The 15,040-nt window shown below is 43.4% G+C and overlaps 1 protein-coding gene across 1 annotated transcript; it reads left to right on the forward strand.

Annotated features, from left to right (window-relative positions):
• Positions 1-8,593: 8,593 nt before the first annotated feature.
• On the forward strand, positions 8,594-14,667 carry LOC311239630 (T-cell acute lymphocytic leukemia protein 1-like). Its single transcript, XM_084328008.1, has 4 exons — positions 8,594-8,696; positions 10,070-10,582; positions 11,222-11,310; positions 12,413-14,667. Exons 1-4 carry the CDS (start codon positions 8,638-8,640, stop codon positions 12,937-12,939), a joined length of 1,188 nt encoding a protein of 395 aa, XP_084184134.1. The 5' UTR covers positions 8,594-8,637; the 3' UTR covers positions 12,940-14,667.
• The last annotated feature ends 373 nt before the right edge of the window (positions 14,668-15,040 follow it).

Genomic DNA, 15,040 nt, shown 5'->3' on the forward strand with positions numbered 1-15,040 from the left:
AAGCCGAAGCCGGGCAGGTCGCCGGGTGGCTCCCGTGGAGGGGGGGGGGTACTGTGAGGGCTGGCCCAGTACTGCGCGCTTCTCAGTGCCAATTACCATCACTCACCTGAGAGGAGTTTCCAATCAGCTCGGCGGGAGCACTCTTATACTCGGTTTGCTGATCATTATGTGTCGGGTCGTTTTGTCACCACCAGCTCTACTGCTGTTCCCTCTCGTTGTTTCTCCAGTGCGCCCCTTGGAAGTTGCTGCTGTGTTTCTCTCTCTGCCTCCGTGGACCCGTGCCTCGTTACCCATTTCGACTTTGCTTTGGGTGAGTTCATTTGGAGGACTATTTTTCCATGAACTGCAATCCTCGTTCTGTCCTGGACTCTCCGCCTTGGTTCCATTTTTTGTGTGTTTCCTACAACACTGAAGAAGTGTAGAATTGTTTGGTTGCTGGACTCTGCCCTGTATTTTCTGCGTTCTGGGACTAATGAGATTCTCCGTTTCCTTTTCCCCGCAAGTTGGGATAACCTAAGGCTGCAGGGTAATTTAGTCTGCATGCTTCATTACAGATTAAGTCTGTGAAGAAAGCAAAAGGAGGGAACCCTGACCTAGCCACTTTTCTCAACAATCGGGTTGACACCCCTAGCAGTGTCCAGATATGAGAGCCCAGGCAGATTTGGCAGCATGTAAGCTCTCTAAGCAGATCTCCCAGTTCCCTGCATTTTACAGGATCCTTATGACTGATTTTAGGAAAGTTCTACACTGTCTCAAAGAGAGCTCTCTATCACTTCGGAAGAGAGCCGTAACACTCTTCTAAGCATTCCCAAGCCATGTGTAGACCGTAGGGTTGGTGGTATGTACAGTACGGATCCTCATGACATTATATGAAGACTGGCTCCCTAACCACTTTGTTAGGAGGTTGTGCTCCTCACTGGCAGTTAAGTTCAGTACTTGAGTTGCATTACAAAAAGAGGACTTCCACGCCCAGTAATTTTCAGGGTGGTCGTTGAACTTAGTGAGGCCAGAGTTCATGAGCTCACACTATACCAGATATCTTGTAATGTCACCCATACCTGTTCTGTCATCAGCAGGTATCTGAAATGTGTTTCGGTTGGACAAAAAGCCAGGTGACTGAGCGGGGTAGCTATGATGAACTCTTGGCGTAGGCTTTTCAGGCTGTGCCATGGGGTCACCGCTGTCCCTTGTGGGTTGTTGATGGAGTACTGGTGTTGACCATTGAGTTTTCTGCATTGCATGTACATTGTTGTTCCCACCGTAAGGGGCTCTACTGTCAGATATGCCCCTGCGTGCTGGGAGGATTAAAGTTGTGCACTCTGTCTGGTTGAACATCACCGTTGATGAGAGGCAATAGAGATAAGGTAAGGTGGCAACATGCACTACATCGTTAAGATCCCTCTTGCTGCTTTGTCTAGAATTTGCTTCTACAGCTTCATCAACAACTTGAGCCTCCATTAGGGCTGCTGCTAATTCCTGTTGAAGTTGTGATAACTTGGCTGCTATGCGAGCCTCCTCAACTTTGTGATTAGCTGCTATATGTGCTTCCTCCATCTTTAGTTCTGATTCTTGCTGAGAAAAGGAAGCATGGGCATGTGCAGCTTCTACCTTGGCACGTGCAGCTTCTACCTTGGCATGTGCAGCGGTGGCAGCTATGCTGTTTGAAGAGGATTTAGACCTACGGGATGTGATGGAGCATTCTGATAGCGTTTCTCAAATGAGGTCCTGTCCTGCCATCAGAAGCTGTCGATTTTTCCATTTCAGTTTCCCTGATAAGTGACATCATGTAGAGATGGCCAACCATAGGGGTCTGCAGAAGGAAAAGGAGAGCTTGCAGAGTACCTTGTTTTTCGTGTTGCTGTAGTGCCCCGCCGTGAAGATGCTTTTTTACTATCCTGCCCTCAGTGTGTGTCTGTACACAAATCAACATGTAGTGAACAAGAGTAAAAGAGATCCAGAAGCTGGAGCAAAGCTGATTGTCTTTACTGTTGTCTGTTCTCCAAGTACAATTTTGTAAAGCTGAAATACACAAAGAAGAATACACATTACACAATTGTTGTCAGTGACATTGCATTACAGTATACAATACAAATACAGTATATGTGTAAAATGACAAATGTCACTTAAGACTGATGTGAATGTGCCCTTTAAATAAAGTACAATATGTACAACGTTCACTAAACTGAAATATGAAATGACTGAGAATTAGCATAACATTAGCAATACAGTTTGGCTAACCAGGAGCTAACACATAATGTAGCCACGACTAAGCAAACATGTTAACTGATCATGTTTAACACTTTGATTGCCCAACCCGAGTTTTCTCGGGTTTACCCCCCGCGGGTTGAATGCCCATCACGAGAATATTCGTTTTTTCTCGTTTTATTTTTTTTATTAGCGATCTGAATTCATATTTCATCAACCGAGTCTACCGTTGGAAAATCAGCCACCCCAGGCGCTCAGATGTGAAAAAAGCGCCCCCTATCGTCGCCCAGATGGTAATTCACCCTTTTGGATTGGACTCAATGAAAATGAATGAGAAAAAAAAAACCAGACTCCACATTTTACTTCTTACTCATGCAACCGGCGTCGATCAGCTTCACTCTGGACCCTCAGAGCAGCGGGGATTATGTGTTTTTACAGTATACGCGTGGGATCAATAAAAGGATCGATTTTTTCGAATGGCGATCAGGAATTGGAATAATCCATTTGGATACCATCTGATCTCAGGTAAGGAATCTATGTTACCAGTCTTAGGATAATCAGACCCGTTTTCACGGAGATATAAGCTTTTATGTGATTATGTGATATGGCTGTTTGACTCTAAGAGCGATCAGGAACTGAGAGAATCGATTTTCAGTGCGCGGCAGCAGCGTGCACACGTACACATATACTATCGATAATCTAGCGTTTATTTGAAAACGATTCATAAATAGGCCGACAAATGACAACGTTCTAGAATATTACAGTACGGGCGATTATCATGGAATCCTCTTTTTTCTCCATGAAAACGAGGGGTTTTCATGGAGATTCATAAATGCTATGAAACGGAAATGAACCGATAAAAAAACAATCTGCTTCGACAATGTTGACTGAAAATAGGTCATTGATAATGCGACGGGGAGATTAGACACATAGCCATAATTTAAAACATAGATTAGGCGATATTAACGTTTAACATTGGAGTGGATGTGGGCATTCAAGCACTAAATGAGCGCCCCCTGCTGGGCATTCAAAGTGTTAAACAGATTACTCACAAAATCATAAACAAAACACAATATGATGCTTGCACAATACAAATAGAACTTACAAGCAATATTTTCCAAGGCACAGACAGAGCTGGAAAAATAAGATAGCTGAAGCTGAGAGCAGACATCATGGCAAAAACACTTTCTGGAGAGAAAAATAGCAGACCTGCCAGCGTCACATGACTAAATCAGCCTTCTCTTCTTCTTCTTTTTTTTGGGGTTTTATGGCAGTTGGCCACCAATTGTTTGGGGCATTACCGCCATCTTCTGGTATCCTTTACCTCCTACAATGTCCATTTTCCTTCACCATCATGAAGTGCAGCTAACGCTGCTACTCCCTGACTGAGCCCCCCTCTGTGAGACACTCCTTGCGTCCTGTGGGCTGACTCTGAACTTCTTGGTTACTCACAATCCCCTTATTTAACTCACTAACCACTTCCTCCCATGTCAGACCATCCATACCCAAGTGTTGAACTGCCACTCTAACAATCATCTTAATCCTTTCCGTTCTACCCTTAACCAAAGCCGTAGCATTAACCACTCCTGCCACAAAGGCCACAATATTCAACTTCTCCTCCCACACCCTCTCTTTATCCTCCTGTACTACCCTTTCTGCCAAATGCCCTTCTCTAAACCCCTGTTCCTTATCTTGATTTCCCTGTCCTACCATCCTAGCTGCCTCTGCATATGAGATCCTACCTTCCCTTCTCACCTTTTGAACCACCACCTCTCTTTTCATCACCTCACAACCCCAATACGCGGCTACACTATGCTTCTCACCACAATTACAACCCTTCGGCCCCACTCCCTCTCCACATTCCCCATAGTCACGCTCCCCGCTACATCTTGCACATCTCTGCTTATTCCTACACGTCTTAGCTATATGCCCAAACTCTTGGCACTTATAACACCTCAGTGGATTTTGAACAAACTCCCTAACCCTATACACCATATATCCTATAAACACCTCATTAGGAATAACCTCACCTTCAAACTGAATCACTATTGTCTCTGTCTCTTTCTTATCTGTTCCTCTCTTCATCCTTTCTGCATTTTTTACTTTCCCATTACGTGTCACTCTTTAAATCTCCCACCAGCTGCTCTATGCTAACCTCGATCGGTATCCCAGCTATCACCCCCTTACACCCACCCTCCCTCTTCTCCCCTACTCTTACTACTTTATATATACTAACTTTACCAATGTTTCTCATTTTCCTAGCTTTCTCCACCTGCTCTACACTTACACACCCTACAATCAAATTCCCATCTCCCAAAACTTTTGCATACTTTACCTCACCTAACTGCGCTCCTATGAGATTGGTTAACTCGATCTGCCCTATTTTTCTAACTCTCGCCTCTCGCTCAAATCTAACCACTATATTTAAAACTTCTGTAAAATCCTTTCCTCTACCCTCACCATCTGACCCACTTGAGCTACCTCCCCTCTCTTTTTTCCTCTTAAGCCCCTTCCCCTCACTTTCCCTGCTCTTTTTCTCCACATTTTTCCACCCTTCTCCCCCGCTCTCCTCTCCTACACTACACTCCATACTGTCACTATCCAACTCCTTTTCTTTGTCAAGGCCGTTCCCATCCCTGTCGGTGTCGCCATCGTTCCCACTTCCCGCCCTGGCTCCCGACGTCGAGAGCATTTCACCATGGGTCAACAAGGCGGTCACATCCAACTCCTCCTCGCCGTTATATCCATCAAACTTGGCCAGGCATTGTTTACCTCGAATCCAGGAAACAACCCCCGGATATTTCTTGCCATCCCCCGCATATACAGCACGACAGCGGGAGCCCACCCTCCACGCTGGTGCCGCCTCCATATCTCCAAATAATTTCCTACTTTCTATCTGTCACCACAACAACGCGAGTAGTCACCCATCCAAAAAACGTAGGCCAGTCCAAAAAACCGCCAGTTGCAACCCAGCCACTAAATCAGCCAATAGCATCAAAGCTAGAAAAGGCTAAAGAAAATGAGTGTACTACACAAAACGAACACAAGAGGGAAACACAATGACCAAACCAAGTTTGTATATAGAACATGACAGATATAGTACAGAAATATCTAATGATGTGCCAGGTATGTACAGACAGGTGTGGATAGATATATATACGTTAAGAATAAATATATATATTATATATATACGGTATATACAGCATTATTGTACATGCTATCATACAGAGTTATATGGGTTATGCAGGTGTAATGTATAAGTAGGTATATAGAAGGATTATATATATATGCTGTAAATATAAATGTAAATATGCGGTATATACAGCACTGTTGTCCATGCTATCATACAGAGTATATGGGTAGACTATAGTATGAGGTGGGTAGTTAAGATTATTATGATACACATATACACATATTTTCACATACTCCTATCCCATTCTTCCTCCAGGTGTGTATGTGGAGCAGGTGGCAGAGGGCGCCGGCGAGGGCCTCTACGTGGGCCTCCTGGGCATCGGGGATGAGATCCTCCAGGTGAACGGAGAGCCTGTAGCCGGACTCACTCTGGACCAAGTGACCCACCTCATGACCTGGGACAGCACGGCGTCCCTTCGGATCAAGCCCTCCCGACGCAACCAGCGCTGATGCGTATACATGCAGGGTCTCTTCCTGTCTCTCGTGTCCCTGTTATCAACGAGGTTCTGATACACCACTGTAACCAAGTACTACTGATGGAATTCACAGTATGATAGGTACAGGATAGTCAGACAATATTCCAGCCCCCCCGTTATAGCATAGTAAGATGTTTATGGTTCAAGACCATGCAGGGGATATGAGAATGTTTTAGTGAAATCGTATACCCAAACGGACTAGTTGTAGTATAGCACTCGGTTGGGGACCCACCAGGTTCTAGACACACTGTCAGTCATAAGCAGTCTTTCATGGTGTAGCCATGCTGCTGGCAAATGAAAATCAAAAGACAAACAGTGTAACCGAAAGGCAAAAGCAGTATACCGTAGCCTCTCAGAAACTGGGTTCTGTATCCATGTGTAAACATGTTCCAATTTCAACGCGATCATAACCCTGGCCTGGACATACTAATGCACACACACACACACACAAACACACACAAACACACACACACACACACACACACACACACACACACACACACACACACACACACACACACACACACACACACACACACACACACACACGCACACACACCACTTTCTTTCAGTGCCAGGGTACATTTCGTTAGCCATGGGTTGAATGTGCCTGAACAGGGCCGTTTCCCAAAATGTTTACAACTTAAGTATATATATTTTGTATCCCTATACATTTACATTACTATATTTTCTAAATGTAGAAACTGTAATTTTATAAATCAAATGTGCTCTCATGGAGAAGATGAACTGTTGAGCGTTCATTTCATAATGAGAAAGGACATTACTATATGATGAATTGAAAATGGGGGACCCTGGTGGAAACAAGACGAAAGTCTTTCTCTGGTCTGCATCCCCTTAACAATTGTATGTATTGAGATGTACTGTACTGTACCCATTCTGCAATCTGTTAATAAACTTTTCAATCAATCAATCAAAACTAATTTGGCAGTAAATGTTTTGGGTAACCTTTGAGAAAACTTATTTGGGATACTCTCCCATGTAGAAAAAAAGCTGAACATTGGATTGCTGCTGAAAATGATAATGGCCTTCTTTGGCTTACAGCTGACTAAAGAAATGTGTATATAAACAAAAACAAAAACACAATTTTAATCACTGTATTACTCCTCCATGTGCTCTGACCCATCATTTTACATGTAGCCTAAAATGAAATTCAGAGATTGTAATTAGTTGAAGGTATTAGAACTAAGTGAAAGCTATTTTATTTTTATTTTGTAAAAAATGAAATAAAATCAATAAATGAGTCAAAATAGAATGTTCTTGACTATAATCCGTTTTGTTACATGTCATTGCTCCTCCCAAAAAGCATTTTTAGTGAAGGGTGCATGGTGTTCAAAATATTGTAGTAGAAATTACTTATTTTATTTTCAAATGTTGTTGGTGCATTTGGAGGGTTTAAAAGGTCAATGTTTGTTGCTGGCTATGTGTCGTTAATAGGAGGATGCAGGATGGTGGTCGTGACTCCATGGCATGTTAAGCTCGTGACCGATTGTGAGACATGCATGAGAATGTCTTTACTGCCTATAATCATCAGCACCGTGGTTGGAATCACAAGTCATTATTCATTTCCCACCATACATGAGATTAATTTACAGGCCTACCTTTTCATAATATGATTTATCAGTCATTAAGACCGTGGTGTAGTTTTGTTCGGGATCATTTGTCTGTTCATCAGTCGAAGTCACAACAACAAGTCTGAAATTCACAGGTTTTGCACATAGTGTTAAGAAGCGAAGCAGGCTATGCTGAAAGCGCTTTATTGTAGTCCTTTATACCTGTCCTGCACCATTTAGCATTTCTTCTGATGGCGCGTCACCGGTGATCTGTCCCTCTCCGTATCTGATGGAGCGGGGCCGATACGGGGTTATCTTCTCCAGCCATGTCGCCCCCTGGGACCCACGCTGGATTTCCCGGGACTGCCAGCCCATGCCCCCCACCAATGCAAACAATGACAGGGAATATCAATTTTTTCTCCAATAGATTTTTACAACCCATTTCAAAATCATATAGTGCTATTGGCAGATTATGCTGAATGAATATGCTTTAATTAGCATTATGATAGGACCTTATTGATAGATAGTATTTTAAAGACTACCAAATAGTTGACATTATCATTATTATTATTATTATTATTATTATTATTATTATTATTATTATTATTATTATTATTATTATTATTATTATTATTATTATTATTATTATTATTATTATTGGTATTGGTATTATTATTATGTTTTATCGATGATGTAGGCAAAATAGGCAGTCATAACCTAAAATACCCTTATATCAGTTGGCTCATTTCACGATAAGGCGTTCTGAGAGCACCTTGTTCAAAATATAAATATAGCCTCGGCCGAAAGCTTAACCCGAGCTATTGTTTCTTCCATCAACATTTTTTTTTTTTTTTTTTAAACACATCGGCTATACAGCTCAAGCTACCTCACATCGGCCGATGCACCATGCTGCTTGCTTCCCTATCGTTTTATGCTTTGCCCTCCACGAGCCTATATAGCCCACGACAGCCAAATAATAATGAATCATTTCATAAATAATGGGTTTAGGGGCTTATCGGGAATGAAGAGGCCGCTGCCGCGCGCTTATCTCGCCTGGCCACATTGCGGCCTGTGTTCCGCTCCCCATACTGAGTGAGCGCGCTGGATGCAGCGAGGAATAACTCAAACCTCACTTCCAGTTCCACACACACTGCTCCACAACTGGCACTGAGGGGGGAAAAACTCAGACATGGATGACCCACTCACAAAATGGCTCCACTTACACAGTAACATCAACAACACGGCGAGAACGGTAAGTGCAAAACACATTGTCTCCCCCCCTCTTTGCTACTCGGCTTTTGGGTTATTTGTTTCGGATTTTCATTAGGGTTTAGTGCGGAACATTTTTCTTTTTCGTTATTGTTCGATCCGATGGATAGAGTATGGAATGCATAACGGATGCAAGGCCTATTGGAGAATTCCCAGAATTGAGAGTGTGGTTTATTAGACTAATTATGTTTGCGTATTTGTAAGGATATTGCGCGGGCAGTTATTGAATTAGTCGTCAGCTATATGTGCAAATTTGGATCTATATTATGTGATAGAATGAGATTCGATTGCCCTTTGATGTTAGGCTGTAGCCATTATAGCCCATGGCATATTAGGCCCAATAAAATAACATACACATTTTATTTGTTGTTGTTATTTTTACACAAGTTACTCTCCTGAAATATCTAACAGTTATTTGTTTGGCCAGAAAGGCCCTATCTTATTTCAATAATTAAGTACGGCTTTTCTTATAAAAAAAAAAGGGATTATAGGTAGCTGTATACAATAACGAAGCATCCTAATTAGGCTTTTCCACAAACAATATTATCTCTAATTTGACGAATTGCCTATATTCCCCTCAAAATAAATAATGAGAAATAGTTTAACATTTACGCACAACTCTGGCATCGCATTGTTACCATAACATGTCTGCAATAGGCTAAATGTAGCCTCTAAAAGCCAAAAAAGTCACACAGATTGTATTCACACGATCTCATTTCGTTTAATTGTGGGGATAGTAAACCAAATGCAAAAAAAATAACCGATAGGCCATGCTAACCTAAAAGCATATTCACTGTATATTCAATACTAAGATAATATCAGTCTTTAAACTGTTAACATTTTCAAAATGTTAAATTGAGTTGAATATGAATATAAGCCACGTGTAATATTATCATGCACATAGTCAGATCTATGTGCTATCAGTCCAAGGACATGGTGCCTTGACGGTTTATCTTTCTCACAACGCCTTGCAAGAAATTAGTTCTCAAGGCCAAAATGGTCAGTATTGTATTTAAACAACCAAATAACGTATTATTTTTGTGTAATTTTTCCTTGTGAAATAATCCATGCAGTTGGGTCAATTGTTGTTATGAAATATCGCGGGAATAGCCTATGCCAAACCCCTATAGGATATAGGCTTCTCTATCCATGAGCCAATACATTATCCGCAATTTATAACCATACCTTTTAACATATCTTTAATTTCCATTTGAGTCTACAACCTGTGGGCCTATATATAACCTATAGTACACATTAGGCTCATATTCCTCAGTTTTAGCTGTATGCTCACACTGTGTGTTTAAATGCTAGAGTCTAGACTATAATTCTTTTTAATTGAGGCAAAACCTTGTACAGTGAACCTGAGTGTGTCGTGAAGAAGATGATGGAAAAACGGAAGCCGGAGCTTTGTCCTGGAAGTCCAGATCCCGATGCTGATTCCGGTCCTAAAAAGCAGGAGGACACTGTCTCCAGACTGAATGGATGCAAAGATGATGAGGACTCGAGGGAGGCGGGGAACTTCACCGGGGAGGGGGTTAGGAAGACAGATGACGTTCCTCTGCAGAACTCGAGCAAAGGGACCATCACCATTAACGGCGTTGCCAAGGAAACTGCCTCTCGCGACGCCCTTGACCTGAAAAGGGAAGTGCCAGTGATCGAGCTCTCGAGGAGAGAGGCTATAAAAGCGGGAGAGCTGAGAACTGAAAGCCATTTGGTGCCGATCACGGAACTTCGCCGACCACCCGTGCCGTTGCCGCACCGAGACGCGCAAAACGACGCTCGAATGGTCCAGCTGAGCCCAAACGCGTTCCCTCTCCCGGCACGAGCGATGCTCTACAACTTGGCTCAACCTCTCGCCGCCATCAACAGGTAAAGGTGGAAAAATCATTTTATGAAATGATAGCCTATAACAAGTATAGCCCAATCTCTCTGAAGTTAATATAATGCATTTGATTATCTATCTGTCTATCATTTTATTTGGCCCTTCTAGGGTGAATTTATGAATTCGAACCAATTTTTTTTTAAGAAATCAATTCTGTTCTCAAGGAGGAAGTAACCATTTTAAGGTGTTCAAAGTGCTTGTTTGATTCTGAAATGATCATCCATTACATCATATTGAGCCTATAGTTTATTTCAACCTGCCTGCCATGCGTGTGTGTGCGTGCGTGTGTGTGTGTGTGTGTGTGTGTGTGTGTGTGTGTGTGTGTGTGTGTGTGTGTGTGTGTGTGTGTGTGTGTGTGTGTGTGTGCGTGTGTGTGTGTGTGTGTGTGTATGAGAGAGAGAGAGAGAGTAGCATATGTGTACACAACATGATGAGTGAGTGAGTGAGAGAGAGAGAGATTGTGTGTGTGTTTGTGTGTGTGTGTGTGTGTGTGTGTGTGCGTGCGTGTGTGTGTGTGTGTGTGTGTACATGTGGGGATTATAGTACAGTGAAAGAGAGAGAAAACCTGTGTAATTCTCACCCAGCTATTTACCTGTGTGCCTCCTGTCTGCTCTGTGTGTCTTCAGTCTCGGAGGGGATACGGAGCAGTACGGCATGTACCCCAGCAACAGGGTAAAGCGCCGACCGGCGCCTTATGAGGTTGAACTCGACGAGGGTAGGCGCAATTTTAGATCTTTATATGTTTGGTAAGACGCACCTTTGCTGTGTCCTTTAAATCTAGCACCCCCACCACCACCACCACCAACACCCCACACCACACATACCTCTCATCTCCATCTCTCATTGTCATCCCATGGCAAATCATCCACTGACATGAATCAATGCTGTGCCTAATGTAGAAGAAGATCCCCATGCGATGAAGATAATGTCAGGGCTATAACAGTTGAAACCCCTGTTGGAATAAAGAGGCCCACATCACATTTCATGACATGAATTAGCGCTGTCTTGAGAAAGAACGTGTACTAATCTGAATAGATAACGTTACTTGGGTGCCAGTACCTGTGTGCACCATTAAAATCTAACGAATTTCAAGGATATTTCGGGGGTTTAATGCATTTAAACACATCCCTTCCACAACTGCCCACTCACTGGCATAGACGGGATGGGGGGGGGGGTGCCTCCATGCCAAGGTTTTACTGCAGAGTGGGCTGAAGGATTAAGATTGACTGGGTGCGTTCCAAGGGGGAAAGATATAGCCTGGAATACAGCAGTGTGTTATGGGGCGGGGGGGGTGGGAGTGAGGGTGTATTCTCACTACCTGCATGTAGGCATTTGTCACACCTAATGAGTGGAATGAAGAAGAAAATCAAATATGGACAATGCTGTGTGTGTCGGACCCTACAGCTGTTGTTTTTGCATCTTATAGCCTCCATAGCCTCTGTTCTGCATTTCATTGTCCATTTCTCCCTGGTTTAAGTTAACAAAAGAAATCTCGCAATAGGTGATTAAGTGACCTCATGTGACCAATCTGATTCGACTTGGTTATGAAGATAGTAGAGGTATACTTCAATCAATGACAAATAATTCTAATCATGTCCTGTCCTCTTACCTCTCTACCTCTATTACCTTATAAATTACCTCTTAACTACTTCCTCCATTTCCTCATTCCCTGTAATATTTAATATGTAATTTCTTCTCTCCACTCCCTCTCTTCTCCTCTCTTCATTCTCCTTTCCTATCCCCACCTCCTCCCTACACCTCCTCCTCTACCCCCTCGCTCCCTCCTTCCCTTCCTCTGTCCATCCTCTCTCCTATAGCCGGCCAGCCCAAGATTGTTCGTCGAATCTTCACTAACAGCCGCGAGCGCTGGCGGCAGCAGAATGTCAACGGCGCGTTCGCTGATCTCCGCAAGCTCATCCCCACCCACCCTCCGGACAAGAAACTGAGCAAGAACGAGATCCTGCGGCTGGCCATGAAGTACATCAGCTTCCTCTCCAACCTCCTGGAGGACCAGGACGGAGGGAGGACCGTGGGCAGCACGACCGACGGGGAGACAGGGCTTCTTCTGGTCGGAGCCCGCGAGGGAGGCCCCCAGGGCGGGCAGCATCAGGACACAGTGGTGGGTTTGGCCAGGGACGACCTTCTGGAGACCATGTCCCCGGGGTCCAGCTGTGGCAGTCTGCCCGATGGAGACGGGGAGGGAAGTCCAGAGAGCTTTACAGAGGACCAGGACTCTCCACCAGGTCCCAGGCCTTTGCCAGGTCCACGCGGGGCCACGCTACATCTGGCCACGAGAGATCTGAGGCGCAACGGACGTCCTTTAGACGGCTCCAGCCGCCGATGATGCCAACGCATGGCTATGGAGATGGTGGACGATACGAGGGAAAAGAACAACATAAAAACATTGAGGATACAAGAGAGCAGCGGGACTGGAACAGAGAGAGACGGATCAGGAACCGTTAGAATCTGCAGTATAGAATGGATGTTCAGGTTGTGCAGGAGTGAGATAATGTCAGAAGAGGATCTGCAGTGCAGTGTGCTGCTCATGAAGCCTCCACTAGATCTGAGGTGGTATTGGTCCATAACCTGGTGGGATTTTGAATTTGATCTGACAAAAGACTTGTACATTCTGCATGTCCCATGTTTCTGACTGACCTGCGGATTAGAATTCCCAATGATATTCCCTGCATTATGAAGTTCCCAAATAATTGGGGTTCCCAATTTTCCCAACAAAATCAAACAAAGCAAAACAAACAAAACACCTACCAAATGTTGTTGAAACCTTGTGAATCACTGGCGTGGTTAGTATAGGTTACCACAAGGTCACTTCTTGCGTGCCAGCCTGTCCTGTGAAGGCTGTGAGGTCACTCTATGGTTCTAAATCACTAACCACCAATCACTAATTGAAAGGTTTACCGGCAACCAGAAGTCAAGTTCAGAACAATAACAAAGACAGCTGGGTGGCTATTGGCAGATGAAACCAGACTCCTACTAATTATAAACATTTAGTTTTGTACAGTAGGCCTATATAGCATTGTGTTCCCACTATACACTATTATGGCATTGGCTCAAGTTCAATTAACATGGTTTGGATGTATATTGTGTTTGTGAAAAGGATTTTATTTGAAAATGATCTTTTTTTAAAAGGGGAGAGAAGATGAGAACTTAAAATTTCAACCAGGCAATCAAAAAAATAATGACATCAAATGTGGTACCATTGTTATATATTCTGTTATGGCTTCGGTGATAGACAAGATCACACCAATTAACAGGACGGCAGACAGTTGAAAATAAGATTTACGCAGCCTGACGATGAAGTGAAATCAGCTGTAGAGGTACAAGACATGCAGTGTGTTTCTAAGTGTACAATACGGGGGTCACGTGAAAACATACGATGACTCATGCAGTCCTTTTTTTATGTATGAATGTCAATGTTTCAGTGTGTATATTTTCCCACTGTAATGCGGTTGTAGTTTAGTATGGTACACAAAATAAATCCCATTCGACACACACGTGTATGCACACACACTCACGTACGCCTGCGCGCACACACAAACACATGCATGCACGCACGCACACACACACACGCACATGCACGCACGCACGCACACACACACACACACACACACACACACACGCACGCACACACACACACACACACACACTTACACACACACACACACACACACACACACACACACACACACACACACACACACACACACACACACACACACACACACACACACACACACACACACACACACACACACACACACACACACACACACACACACACACACACACACCTTGTTGATATTATAACACCAGCAGTTTTTGGACAGAGCCCGTTAATTATTGCTCACTGTTGTTGGTTATTCTGCTTTTCAGCAGGACTTAGTAGCCTATCTTGGTACCTTTGGTCACTATGGTATTTTATGAATTGCAGTACAGTAAAGGGACATTGTATGTTTGGTAATGACATGTTTGTTGTATGATAGATGTATCTATAAATATATCCAATGTTAAGTCGATGAATTTGATACATAACTCCTGAATAAAACACACGGAGGAAAAGCACACAAATATTGTATTTCCATATGAATCAAGCATGTTCTGGATCTTTATTTAGGTGTACAGGTGTTTTATATAACATACTAGCCTATCTATTTGATTTAACATTTTATCTTTCATTATTGCATAATCTCAACTACTGAACTAACATCTAGAAGCACACAACAGACAAGTCTCTCTCCACTCAATGGCTGCCATGCGACTGATCAGCCCCCTCTCTGCGTGCACACAATGGGCCTATCTCAAACCCTGCCCTCTTTTCTCGATCCTCCAATCACAACTGTTGCTTCGTTTGTCCGAGGGAAGCAACAGTTGTGATGGGAGGATCAAGAAAAGAGGGCGGGGCTTGAAATAGGTCAACATACCTAGTC

The sequence above is a fragment of the Notolepis coatsorum genome, assembly GCF_963971535.1.
Source record: "Notolepis coatsorum genome assembly, chromosome: 13".
NCBI lineage: Eukaryota > Metazoa > Chordata > Actinopteri > Aulopiformes > Paralepididae > Notolepis > Notolepis coatsorum.

Bases quoted from the DNA above. Each gene is read 5' to 3' on its own strand.
- LOC311239630 (XM_084328008.1), top strand. From the start codon at position 8,638: ATGACCCACTCACAAAATGGCTCCACTTACACAGTAACATCAACAACA. The intron at 8,697-10,069 runs GTAAGTGCAAAA...AACCTTGTACAG, and splicing joins TCAACAACACGGCGAGAACG to TGAACCTGAGTGTGTCGTGA. The intron at 10,583-11,221 runs GTAAAGGTGGAA...GTGTGTCTTCAG, and splicing joins CCTCTCGCCGCCATCAACAG to TCTCGGAGGGGATACGGAGC.